Genomic DNA, 14,854 nt, shown 5'->3' on the forward strand with positions numbered 1-14,854 from the left:
TATATCTTTGCCAATACGGAAGAGTCGTAGAGATAGCTAGCTAAGCTAACGATATTATCGTTAGTGTTTGTGCATTTGGCTATACCGTGTTAGGTCAGAAATTATTTCACTATAAGAACTAAGGAAATTAGAAGTTGAACTTACTTGCTTTACGATTGAGGTGTGTTTTGAATGAATTACTTTCATACAGTTTGTGTGAGGCTTTTAAAGTAATAAGTTGGGTATATTTGATAGGAATTCCTGGAACCGGACCGGATTTTCGATTTTGGTCCTCTGCAATTCCGGTATTGCACGCAATATCGTGAAAAGTTGGTACACTTGAGCCCTGGTTGGTCATACAAATTGACCAAGTGAGGGGGGGGATCCAGTACGAAGCTGGATCTGATCGAAAACCTATCTTGGGTTAGACTTGAACTAACGGCCTATAGATTGACAGAGTGCTGGACCAGGGATCTAAAGTCTAAAAATTTTAAAATCTCACCCTGATTTGTTAGACCTGTACCCCAAAAGCATAAAATTGTTGTAGTAATTCACCGAATCGCATTTCACCGTGAATGAAAAAGATATCACTAGATTTTTTTACTTGACGCACTTTTTCGTGTAGCTTTTGACATTAGTAGAATTAAATTGTAGTATTACATTTTTTGTATAGTATGTTACCGTAGACGCATTTCGCCGTGATCGACTTTTTCGCGTAGCTTTTGACATTAGTATAATTAAATTGTAGAATTATAGTTATTTGTTATACAAGGGGGCAAAGTTGTATTTTAACGCCGAGTGTGGCATTGAAAAACGAGCAAGTGAAAGGATTCTATAATTGAACCACGAGCGAAGCGAGTGGTTCGAAAATAGAATCCTGAACTTGCGAGTTTTTTAACACACGAGAAGTAAAATACATTTGCACCCGAGTATTTTAACGCCGAGTGTGGAATTGAAAAACGAGCGAGTGGGTCATTCCATTGTGACGGGTGGGATATTTATACTCTTTTTTGCCTACATTTTGCTTTATTTCTGCCAAACGGCAACAATTAGCGTATTAAATATGACATTATCAATTACTTGAATAATCAATGCGTACTGTACCATCAAAAAAATCAATATGAAAATGTCATTATTATTATGAGAAATTGATGGTATAAGAAGTGTGACGGGTGGGACTTCAAAGTGCCTCTCCTCTCCGACTTGACTTACACAATTCGCAATTGGTAAGAAACTACGAAACTTTTGTTAAACAACCATTTTTTATTTAATTCCTGATATTATATAGATTAGGTACTAGTATAATTTACGCAAATAACTCGTAAAACAAAAATAATTTTGCTTCTCAATGCTTGTGACGGGTGGGACAGCGCTTTGTGACGGGTGGGACGAGTAACATTTGAGTATACAAATATATGAAAAATATAAAGACATTTCGTTTGTATTTACTTTAAATCAGCTCTTTTATTAATTATTTAATGTTACAAGTAATAATTTCAGTAGTTTTCTTAGAGCATTAAACCAAAAAAAATATTTTTTCAACTTGAATTTTTAAAGGTTCAGAAAATTGTCAAACCTTGTCAAACAGTCTATTACCACATACTTTTATCAGTGGGTCAGAAATAATGTCAAAAATTTTACCAGTTTTAATGAAAAAGACTTCTTCCTGACTCATAGGCCTCATTGCATTCATTGTGTTCTAAAAAGTAATACCACAACCGAATTAAACAATATTAGACATATAATTTGCTTTAATATAACCCAGTTAGGTTTAACTAAACTTAAAAGAAGGATTTTATACTCATTAACTCAAGTTTTATCAGATAACCCATTTTGCTCACCCGTCACTGTGACGGGTGGGACCTACTTTGAAAAGCGTTAAAAGTATACTTTTATTCACAAAAGCAACGCGTTTTTAGCTAAAATAACCAACCTCAACCTAATTGTTACTTTCACAAAGTAAGACATCAAGAGTTTAGATACTTTTAGGGTAAACAAGAAAAAACTTTGTTTTATTGTGACGGGCGGGACGTGAGTTACGCATTGTGTAGACGCCCAATAAATCCTAACCATGAAACTTAATTTAAATTTACTTGCCACTGGTTTAAACAGCTTTAAATATATTTTCTTTTACACATATCACTTTCTCCATAATGTTTATTAAAAGCGCGAAATAGCGCTGCCAACTTAGGGTATATATATGCCACCTTAGACAACTGGTGCTAGGGGTACGTTTGGACACATATAAAATGCAAAAAAATGTCATAAAAAGGAAAAACTCATTGATTCATAAAATTAGGCATAATGTTCTATTCTCTAGATGTAGATTTAAATGTAAATTAAGTTATTTAATTTTTATGCCTGTGGTGTCGGTTTCGCTGGAATGACCCAGCAGCTAATTTGACTTTATTCAAGGTCCAATTACTTTACCCACTAGTGGATAAAATGCGTTTTTACCCGCTGGTATTAAAGAACAAAACACGTGTTTCCGAGCTAGTGAGGGGAAAATTTTTTTGTGTAGTATGTTACCGTAGACGCATTTCGCCGCGATCGATGTTTGTTTGGGACTCTAATTAAATTGATACGTTAATTTACGTTTAATACGTTTTCTGTTGTGTTTTAGTTTAAGTAGTAACAAAGCAGATTTGTATTAGTTTAAGAAGATAATTATTTTTCTTTTAAGGAGTAATAAAGCAGCTTTGTGTCTTAGATCATTTGTTTTGCTTTCTTTAACGCCAAGTATCCGAAATTAAGAATTACACCCAAGTCTACAGAATCATCAATCTACTCAATCTTCATACTGTTGCGTTGAATCACGTCGCCAATACAATACCTACACGATCGAGGTGAAATGCGACTAAAGTAATTAACGATTGAGTCATAACGCGAAAGTTAAATGCACGGTCGAGGTGAAATGCGACTAAAACTAATAACGACTAAAATAATAAACGATTGAGTCACAACGCGATATTTAAATGCACGATCGAGGTGAAATGCGACTAAAACTTACAGCCACTTGAAAAAAAAACTATTAAGACACAATGCGAAAATTAAATATGAGATCGAGGTGAAATGCGATTCGGTGAATTACTACAACAATTTTATGCTTTTGGGGTACAGGTCTAACAAATCCTCACCCTGGACAGAAATTTTACAGTTTTAAATTTATTCAAGCTAATTTTATACTGATTATTATTTTATAACCAGGCAACCACCCAAATTCAACCAAAAAGCATTACAACGTTACAAGATTATCTTCAGATATTAATTTATTGTGATTTCCCCCGATGAGACGCGACGCGGCCCTATCGCGCTCATCTGATAAGCGCGTAAAAAAGTAATGGTGCTCTATGGTCATAAACTCCAGAGTAAATCGTCTTATTTGTCTCTGGTCGTGTTATTTGTTTGTGATTGGGATTCTTGGGATGTGTAAGTAATTGCACGAAATAAAGCACCACATAATTAGAAGAAAAATATGGACAGTAGTTATTTCTAAACACAATTTCTATTTAATTAGTCAAAAAGAAAGATATAAAGTAAATGAATTGACCGTGACGTCACTCCTCAGTATTTCATAGTAATTCCATATTAGCAAATCGTTTCGCCTATTCTAGCCTAAAAGTGACGTCACAAGCCCAGAACTTTAATGCCCTGTATTTTTGTATTTTTTCATTAATTAGATAAAGCGGAAAATTATGTGTTCAGTATTTTTAGACGATCTAAGTAACTGACGGATTAAACAGAATTCCATTTGTTTAATGTAGTCGTCATTCTAATTGTAGAAGGTCAACCAAATCTTGGCACTAAAAATGGCGCGAAATTCAAATTTTCTATGGGAATGGGTGAACCTTCGGTCCTACATTTTCAATGAAGTTTTAAGTGTTATTATATAGCTGGTCGATGATTCCGTCAACGTTTAGGATTAGTTTATTATTTACTTACGTAAGTAGGTATGTATTTTATGCATTGCACAGTGCCTTAGTGTCTCACTGTAATACTGTGTAATTTGTTTTGAAATAAAATAAAATAAAAAAAATTATAGTACTACCATACTACTATGTAAGCCGATTCGACTTTTTAATTTTGAATTTCGACACTCCAAATTCATATGTAAGAGGCAAAAGGCTTGGCAGTTAGCACCTCTCTCATTTTCAATGTTATTAGTAGAAATTAAAATCTTATACTTTTAAACGAGCAATTCTTGTATATTTATTTATTTATTTATACCGACAATCTCGGAAACCGCTCTAACGATTTCGCTGAAATTTGTTATGTGGGGGTTTTCGGGGGTGAAAAATCGATCTAGCGTGGCCTTAGATCCCGGAAAACGCGAATTTTCGAGTTTTCATGAGTTTTTCTTTCGCGTTAGTAAACGTAAAATATGGTCGTTAATTTCGCCGCGCGCGCATCGATTCCGCTTAGCTCAGTCGCACGAGGTCGGTCTAATGTACGCAGATAGATCGTAGGTGTCAGGGTTTCGAATCCCGACCAGAAATTAAGTTTTTGTTTTTTGTCTTTTTTTTTTGTTTTTGTATTTATAAGAGTTTTTTTAGCTTTTTATTAAAATAGAACCGAGCGAAGCTCGGTCGCCCAGATATTGCATATTAATAAAGGTAACATTTTACTAGACGAAATACATGAACCGAAAGCAAAATTCAAAAATTGACCCTCTTATCCGATTTTTACCCAACCTCCAAAGTAGAATAGCCTATCAATTCACTTGTTTTCATTACAAAATATCTGTGGCAATTGTCAACATTTCAAGTTTATGAAAACTTACAAAATACCCTATAGCCGGGTATTTTTATTTCGAGTTTGGACCCGTGACGAACTGCGGTGTCGGGTGACCGTGCGGTGGGCCCGTCGTCACACGGTACGACTTAGGGAAAGTACAGGCCTTCGGGTCTGACCATCCAAAGGTAAATATGCGAGCCAAATGCAACAACTTTGACTATATGAGGCTTGAAATTTCGAAGAAAGCAAATGTCAGGAAACGAAACGCTAAAATTTTTAGAGAAGTGAAAAAAGCCTTTGCCTTTGGCTAGTCTGTGGCCAAGAGTAAGCCCATTTAAAAAAATGTTCGATCATTAAAATACTCGTACCTACCTACGTCAAATACTTATTAGCTCTATTGGCTTGAGACGATAAGGAACGGATATTTCAGAGTTTAAAGTAAAAGTTTTCAAAATAGGTACATCCTCCTTGACTTGATTTAAAGTACAGTCAACCAATTGGAATCCTAGGCCACTTTAGAACTGTGACGTTATAAATCATATTGTAATGTCATGGTGACGTTATAAATCAGATTGTATAGGTGAAAAACTTAAGAAAGTCACCTGTTGTATGTGTGAGTGACGTGTTCGAATAGGCGTTTGTTTTGTTTGTGTAAATATGTTTTCTCTATTCGAACACGTCACTCACACATACAACAGGTGACTTTCTTTTGAAATCTCTTACTGCTTGTCATTTCGACAAAGTTGTAGCGTGGCCTAGGGTTCCAATTGGTTGACTATACAGTATACAGTCTATACTATACCTATATATTCTACTTCGAATATACGACTATCTCTCCCTTCTCCCACCAAACCACTTTGTAACAGCCCATGACTGTACTTCATCCCACCCGTACATATCAAGATTTACTCGAAAAGAGTTTATTGAATGTGTTACAAGCCCCAAGAATCCCGGGAATCCAGATAACGACACCAGATCCCAGTTTACAATCGAAAAGACCATATCCATCGTTTAATCTGACGACCAGCGTGCGTAGCCGAAAGCAAAACGCTCACGAAACGAAACGCTCGTAGATATCTATCTCTATCGCTCTTGCGTATTGGCGCGACAAAGCCAGACTGCCTTTCTCGGCGTTTCGTTTTCGTTTCGCGTCGCAGAAATGCCATTCGGCTACGGAACCAGGATATGTAGCCAAATGAACAAACAATTACGAATCTTACGATAACATCTAGCTCCATCGCTCTTTCGTATTCAGCGCGACAGAGTCATCGCTTACGATCGGTTTGTCAACGAATTGTCATTTCATCTATGCCGGCATAGTATGTACATCAACTAATTGGAACATCACCATGCTTACTACAATGATGTTTAACGTCAAACATCATTTTCCAATTGAAATTCTGCTCAGTCCCAGTTTTCGGTAAAGGAAAACATCGTCACGAAACCGGACTAATTCGAATAAGGCCTAGCTAGTTACCCTAATACTTACCCTTCGGGTTAGAAGCTCAGAGGCAGTCGCTTTCGTAAAACTAGTGTACTATAAACTGAAATATTACACACACAGACTAGTCCACCATACACCATAGATTTGGCGTATTTGCATCCCACACTGACACTAGTGTACTACGCCAAATCTTGGGATTAGTTGTCAAAAGCGGGCCCCAGGCTCTGATGAGCCGAGGCGAATGACGTGAAAATGCAAGGAGAATGGTGATGAATAAGTTAGTTATGGTATATTTTGGTTAAGTGAAAATGTTTGCCTGTTTGGTTACATTGAAACCGTGTACATTGTATTGCACGTTGGGCTTCACGAGGATAGACGGACGGACCCACCGCGCTGTTATCTGACACCGTCACTTCGTCACGCGCCCAAACTCAAATAAAATCGAAATCTACGAGCTAACTACAGGTTATTATTAAAGCGTTATAAAATGACACAACAATTTAAAACTATAATTTTCGTTACAATGTTAGTATGTTATGTTTATGTAGGCACGTAGGTGAGTTATGTAAAAAGTAAATAAAAGTGTTGCTTTTAGTAGCTTTATTTACCAGGTGTCCTCTTTATTTTACTTGATAATAGAGTCCATTGAAAAATTTTGAGCAACTGAGTGGCTAGAACAACTTCACTTGGATTCCTCCTAATAAAGAGGAAAAGTGCCACTTTATTATTATTATTTTTTTATTATTTATTTAATAAAACATCTTACATAGAAACTTAAATGTAAATACAATGTCCCCCAAAACTGTTTACACAGTTTGACTGTGGGATCTGGGTGAGTCTAAAGGTACATAATTATAATTAGTTGTCATGGTAATGAATACAGATCTACATAAGTATATTGCCAAAGATGGTTAGGTAGTTCACAAATAAATGAAGCATCTAAATTTTGTCTAGGTAGTGTTTGAACAAAGCCCTCTTAAATCTATTTTTGTTTTTCTCCGTTCTAATAGCCACAGGCAAAGAGTTGAGTAAATAAATTATCCCTTCAAGCGGGAAAGAAAACCCCTTTCCAAAATGGTGATGGGAAAACGAAAATCACCTATGATGCTTTTAAAATGCGTATTCAACAGACCTGCACGGGGGTACATCAACATAATTTCAAAATTGAAATTCAAGAATCCAAAGCAATATCAAAACCAACTATTCCACGATATTTAAAAAGTTAACCAACACGAGAGCAAGCGAGATAGATGACGAGACAGCGTGTAAGGCTTTCGAGGTGGGCGGGGCGCCCCGCCCACTGAGGCGGTGGAAATCATTTTCATTGTTTTGTGTATTTGTAGACGGAAAGGTTTTGTTTTAAAATAGGCAGTACATTTTGTATTGTATGTATACTGTACGTATAATCTATCACGAGTTTTATAACTTCGACGTGACAACAAAAATGGGCCATTTTTTTCAAAGTTGTCCACCCCACTTTTTTTATAACATGGCATTTTTTACGCGATTCATACTCAGAATCGCGAGGTCTTTCGATCCTCATAGGAGAAATAAAATGTCCCATGATTTCCATACATTTTTTACACCTTCCATTCCGTTACCGCCATACAAAATGTATGAAAAAATTTGGTAACGGAATGGGAAAAAACCTGGGGACCCTTTCTTTTTCCTATTAGGATTGAAAGAGCTTGCGATTCTGAGTCGAAACCACATAAAAATTTCCAAATTAAAAAAAAGTGGGGTGAACTTTGAAAAAAATGGCCCAAATACTACTGTGGCGTAAAGCCAGAAAGGTCTGCGCGTACTGTAGATAAGTACAATAATTACGAAGAAATACTGACTCTACAAGTACATGTCGGCGGCCGCGAGTTCGTGGCCCATACAGTGGTGACGACCTTCGCTCAGCGCAATAATACTAATTATATTTTCCCCTCACTAGCTCGGAAACACGTGTTTTGTCGTTTAATACCAGCGGGTAAAAACGCATTTTATCCTAGTGTGGGTAAAGTAATTTGACCTTGAATAAAGTCAAATTAACTGCTTTAAAATTGATAAAAGTAGGTGAATCTAGTAATAAAGATGATTTACCACCCGTGGAACTACTTACTGGAAGCAGTGATGAACGCATTTTTTGCGTTGTAGTTTCCTCGCTACAGTGAGGGGAAAAGTTTTGTGTTACACTCGGGTGCAAATGTATTTTACTTCTCGTGTGTTAAAAAATTCGCAAGTTCAGGATTCTATTCTCGAACCACTCGCTTCGCTCGTGGTTCAACTATAGAATCCTATCACTTGCTCGTTTTTCAATTCCACACTCGTCGTTAAAATACAACTTTGCCCCCTTGTATAACAAATAACTATTGTTTTACTAGGGGGCAAAGTTGTTGTTTAACCGCACGTGCCAATATTGAAGCCCGAGCAAGCGGAAGATTCCAATATTGAACCGCGAGCGTAGCGAGTGGTTCAAAAAGTGGAATCTTGCGAGGGTTTCAAGGCACGTTAGGTTAAACAAACTTTGCCACCGAGTGAAACACAAAAATTTTCACCACACCAACACTAACAAAATACGGACTATTGGCAGGGTGCAAAGCGGGTGGAGGGGGTAGCTTAAACGATCACAGCGCTCACTACGGCCAAAATTGACATCTTAGTCGCTGACTTGCGCTGTCAAATCCATATTGCAGTAAACATTTTCATGATGTCGTTTTTGAGATAAATTTAATACGGGCCCAGTAAAATTTGTTATGGCGAATTGTAATAACTCCAAGAAAAGTAGCGACTAAATTCTAGCTATTTCCAAGACCGTGGTGGAAACGAAACCACCGTTTAAGTGAATAGTTGCCGTAAGAAGAAAAGTGTCGTCTAATCTCTGAAGTTTTACTTATAGTGCGTAATCATTTGATACAAGTATTGAATTGAATTTACGGTGCATTTATAGTGCAAATTTTATTGGAGGTAGAAAAGCCGACGTGGAAGCCAATCCCAGTTATATAACACTTTAAGTTCTCGCGCTTTGTACACATATTTAAAGTCACATTGACATTGTGAAGACCATAAAATTGGAACCAGAGGAGATTATGGTGAGTTTCGACGTGGAGTCGTTATTCACCAATGTTCCATTAAGGGAGTGTCTGGGCATTGTTAAGACGAAACTCGTGGAGAACGGTCATCCTGAGGGGTACGTCACGCTGTTGGAGCATTGTCTGGAGGGGAATTATTTCCTCTACCATGGACAGTTTTATCTGCAGGTGGATGGAGTAGCAATGGGCAGTCCAGTAGCCCCAGTAATTGCTAACATATGGATGGAGCATTTTGAAGAGTTAGCATTACGCTCCGGACCGCCTGTGATTACACTGTGGAAGAGATACGTAGATGACGTGTTCTGCATTTTGAGGGGCAGCTCCGATACAGTGGAACGGTTCGTTGACCATTTAAACTCCATCCATCCAAAGGTAAAGTTTACCTTCGAGATGGAGAGCGACAGATCCCTACCTTTCCTGGATGTAAAGTTGAAAGCTAAACCAGATGGAACCCTGGCACACTCCGTATACAGAAAGCCCACCCACACTGACAGGTACCTGCAAGCTTCTTCCCATCATCATCCGAGACATCTGCAATCGGTGGTCACATCCCTGGTTAACAGGGCTCGAGACTTATGTGACTCTGAACACTTAGACGAGGAGTTAGCCCATGTTCAGAAGGTGCTGAGGAAAAATGGGTATTTGCAGACAATCCCGCGCAAGACTAAGAAGGGGAGAGACATCCGCAGGTTGACAGGCAACCAGCCTTTTTGCCGTATGTGAAAGGGATAACGGATAAAGTTGGATCAGTACTAAGAAAAGTCTCCATTAAGACTGTATACACACCGTTATCTAAAGTAGCGAGTCTCTTACGCAGTCCTAAGGATGTCATTCCGTACCAAAGTCCGGGTGTCTACAAGATAGATTGCAGTTGTGGAAGTGCGTATATTGGCCAAACAAAGCGCAGCGTTCAAGAGAGGGTGAAGGAACACATAGCGGCAGTTAAAAATCGCCATGTACACAAATCTGCAATCGCCGAGCACTTGCTTACTGCGGAAACGAATCACTGGATTGAGCTACACAAACCCAAAGTTCTTTCCACCGAGCGACACTATTATCCCCGGATTGTGAGGGAGGCGATCGAAATTAAAAAATATCCTAAAAACTTTAACAGGGAAGACGGGTATAGATTATCGCCAACATGGGGACTAGTGATTCAAATGTTCAAACCAAAAGATCTATCTTCGGACCAGTGCGCGGATGTTGTGAGTGCTGTGTGTCGTGCGGTGGGAAATAAACAATAACTAAAAGCGGGTAGATTATATTTATTTGTCTACCCCGAACATTTATATAAATTAATATCGGGTAGTTTTGTGTTGTTTACATCTCCGGTGACACTTTGCTGGGACGTCAGTCTTCCGCGACCACGGCCAGTGCAACCTGGCCGAAACGTTGGGAAAAAAGGTAAAAATAATGTTAATTAATCGCGTTCGACCTGTGTGTGACTTTAAATAGTGGAATAATGTCTTCAATCTATAGAAAATGCCCAGCTAGCACCAATTTATTGCCTTTATTCATCGTCTCAGGTTGGAAAATGTTTTTTTTGAGCGATGGCACGAAACCCCGTTTTAGTCACCAGTTTGTTAATTTCTCACTGAAAACAACGATTTAATGTTATTGGCGATAATGTTGTAACCACCATCGTCCAAAATTGTCTAATGTAGTAAAATAACACAAGATTTCATTAATTTTTTCACAATGTTTACTTACTTCTCGCTTCACAGCGGTTACAATATTGTCACTGTCACGTGGCGTTGTCGTCGCGCACGGTCCCAATAAAACATCAAACTAAATCAAATCCAGCAATCTATTCAATATTTATAATTCAAAATAATTATTTGTAGGTAAATTCTACCAGCCAGCTCAAGGTATCGAATTAAAATTTGTACGTACGTACTTTGCACTCTTGTGGATAAAATGCAATTTTGCTATCCGTTTTTGAATAGCAAAATTGATCTTTACCAGTTGGTGTGGTGAAAAATGAGTGAGCCTTCTGTACTTGTACTATTAAGTATTATAATATGTATATTCTGTGCTACCACATAAGAATAAGGTGGGCTTGCCCGGTGCTGCGACGGGAACTATCGGTAGTTCTTCTGGTTTACTTTTGCTCTTCAATCAAATAAATATAAATTAAATGATAAATTTTCGGCTGCCTCTCGTATGGATTTTTGATGACACTGAAGTTTTGACGTTTTGACATTTTACTAGCAGGCCAGTTGATGTGAAGAAAAAAAAATGTCAGATATAGGACTCAAACGAGCAGATGGATCTCACAATCGCACTATTTTTTTTTTTGCAACACTAGATTTTTTTTTATAAACCAAAAACCTAGCTAACTTTGCAGTTTACAGCTATTTTACCTAAGTCCGTTTTCACATTACCCGATCAGATATCGGAAGTAGGAAGGATTTCAAAGGAACAAATCAAAGATGGCGGTGTAAATATATGGGATATTGGTCCGACATCCGATATCGGATCGGGTAATGTGAAAAGGCACTACTTAACGGCAACCGTGTTGAGCCTCGCATCCACTAAGTGCGTTTTCACATTATCCGATCCAATATCGGATTAGGATCGATATCCCATACATTACAGGCGCCATCTTGGATATTTTCCATTGAAATCATTCCGACATCCGATATCGGAATGTGAAAACGGACGGAATCGCACGCAACGGAAACGCGGAGCGCAGTTACATACATAAGAAATGCAGAAGGCTACTGGACTCCAGGCTTGAAGCAAACGCGGCAATGGTATGTGAATTGCTGGCTAAGTTGCCCGTGTAACAGCACCTTAAGTGGACGTCATCCTGTTGTGGACGCCAAGCTTTAAGCTAGGAACATACTACGTGAACGTCCGCGGTCGCGCGACCGCGACCGCGACCGATCAATGTGCACGGTCTTCGGGACGTGGCTTCGGCTGACCAAAACATCCAGCGAGCCAGATTTCGATCGGACGCCCGTGCGCTCAAGGCCACGTCCACGACCGACGACCGATAGTTTGCACGGTTAAGTGTATATTCATTGTCTAGATCCGCGTCCGCGGTCGCGCGACGTCGGACGTCCGCGTAGTATATGTTGCTAGCTGTACGCGGCCGAGCAACCTGCCTCGGTCGAAGAACGTCTACATCGGACATCTACCGCGCGAGCACGTTGCGTTGCCTCGCGAGCTCGTGACGTGGCTCGCTCTGTGTGGACCTGGCTGATAATGAATTTTGGTTTTTGTAAGTAATTGATATATCGTTTAGTAATGCCAAGTAATGCTGTCCAATTTTGTAGTAACTACAATTTAAGTATGTGGGTGTGTTATTTTCCGTGGGACTCTCGCTTTTGAGTACCTAACGTATTTAGGTACACATGGTAGCAAAAATGGCAAAACTAATGCATACGTACAAGAAAATTTAACCTGCAGTGGCTGCAGTGCATAGCACGGCGTGGCACCAAAATTGCTTGCATAAATCGACTGCAGCATGCACGATTTGCATTTAGATTGGGACTGCAATTTCTTTTTGGAAGGGTGAACAGAAATTACTATAATAATACACTGAAAAACCGCTGTAGGTAACAAGGTAGGTATATTAAATAGTTGGACGTGGAATTTAAATAACAGAAAAAACGAATTACTTACTTACTTAAAGATTAATCAAGAGATAAATAAAATAAAAAGTTACAACTTCCAACTGGGTGTAACGGTGGAGTAAAAATAAAAAAGAGTAGCATTTATTAATAACAATACTTAATGATGTAAAAAATATGTGATTGATGCCACGGAACCCTTGGAGTCGCAATCCTACTTGTTTGTTTTGATCCATTGAAATCGTACATTCAGCCTTGCATCAAATGAGGTAGTTCTAATTTTTTATACATATTGTTAGGGATGAAATAGTGATGTCAAATCCGAGTTTTCCACCTCGAAAGCCCACCGGGTCATTATTAAATACTTGAAAAACCATGACTTTTTTTGGTTTTTCTCATATTTCACCATCAAAAACTTTCCTAAGGGCTAAAGTCATTATGAACAATTTTAAGAATAATGAATTACCAATAAAATAATATAAAAAGTATCTTTGTGGCCCCAGTAGTTTCTGAGATACGCTTAGTTAAAGTTTTCACAATTTCATAAAAACACACTGTATAGTCAAAGTCATATACTGAGGGTGAGGCATGTCCTTAAACTACGAAAACCAATGTTAGTAGGTCCCGCAAGGGGCCATCTGGTCTGCTACCACCCTCCCGCCGAAATCCAGGCACCAAATAGCCTTGCTGCGTTTCATCTATGTACAGTGCCAGTGCCTTTGGACGATGATTGGGTATCAGGTATGTTACCGGAACCAGTAGCTCACGCTGGAAGGTAGCGAGATCTGAGCATAGCTGGGCATTAACTCGTTAATCCGTTAATCGTTAATTAACGAAGTTAACATTTCGATTAACGGATTAACTTTTAAGTTAACTTTAAAAAATGTTAACGGATTCGTTAACTTCCGTTAAATTTCATCGAGTCCGTTAATCGTTAATCCAGCTCCCCAAGCGGCTCGCTGCGCCGCGAAAACCACGTTCTTTCTTACTGCTACTGTAAAAGCCCGTAGTACGGCAAAACCTAGGTTTTATTGGTAAAAGCAGATCCGTCGGTTATAAACGGTCTAAAGACCAATTGGCGATTTTGGATCTTCTAAATCTTATTAGGCGTGCTAGATCGATCACTAACCTGGGAATAGAGTGCAATCATCAGGCATGACAGACAAATTGCGCAACCGACGCATCGAGTTAGAGTCCGGCGCGGGCTTTAGATTACTCTACCAAGTTACCCACAGCATCGAGTTGTCATCTCAAATCTCAATCTGAAGAACCGACGCACCACGATCGTGACCGCATGAATGACCCAATAATTACCAATCCGAAATAAAACCTAGGATTTAGCCAAACAACGGCGGTAATAAAAGCCCTAAGAGACCGTAATTATTACATTTCGGTTTTTTACCGATTGGCGTCACAAGTTTTAATGGTTTTTGGCGGATACTTAGTAAATAGAAATACATAATACCTACAGTGGAGTCCTATTTTTATGACGTGTTAACGGATTATCGATTAACTTTAACTTCCGTTAAATCTACCAAAATGTATCGCTTTAATGATTAACGAAGTTAACTTTTTAAGTAACGGATTAACGATTATCGAAGTTAACTATTTGATTAACGGTGCCCAGCTATGGATCTGAGGCACGGTCTTGTCGGTGGCCGACCGCAGGAAGTTGGGGGCCAAAGCAGTAAACGCATGCAGCACCTTGACAACTAGTTTTCACCCACCCCGTAGCCTTCAACAACATGAAACGAAAAAGAAAAAAGAATACAAGTAAGTGTAAACACCAGCGGCACTTCCTCTTATTGAAAGTGCACCTCACCAACGTGTACTATATCGATACCATCTTCAAATCGAAAAGCTCATCAAAACATCATCCTCCTGGCTCTGCAATGATTAGTAAATACCAACTCAACACTATCCAAAGCGGTGAGTTGGTATTTAGCTGAGCCGTCCCGCAGGTGGCTGCAACACTACGTATATGATCGGAGTTGAGCTTTGTAGAGTATGGAGAGTGGATCGACATGGATTTCACCAGACAG

The 14,854-nt window shown here is 38.8% G+C and overlaps 1 protein-coding gene across 1 annotated transcript; it reads left to right on the forward strand.

The window, feature by feature from the left end:
* Positions 1 to 9,231: 9,231 nt before the first annotated feature.
* On the forward strand, positions 9,232 to 9,957 carry LOC125236936. Its single transcript, XM_048143855.1, has one exon. It carries the CDS (start codon positions 9,232 to 9,234, stop codon positions 9,955 to 9,957), a length of 726 nt encoding a protein of 241 aa, XP_047999812.1.
* Positions 9,958 to 14,854: the final 4,897 nt, after the last annotated feature.

Source organism: Leguminivora glycinivorella, chromosome 20 (genome assembly GCF_023078275.1).
Source record: "Leguminivora glycinivorella isolate SPB_JAAS2020 chromosome 20, LegGlyc_1.1, whole genome shotgun sequence".
Lineage (NCBI taxonomy): Eukaryota > Metazoa > Arthropoda > Insecta > Lepidoptera > Tortricidae > Leguminivora > Leguminivora glycinivorella.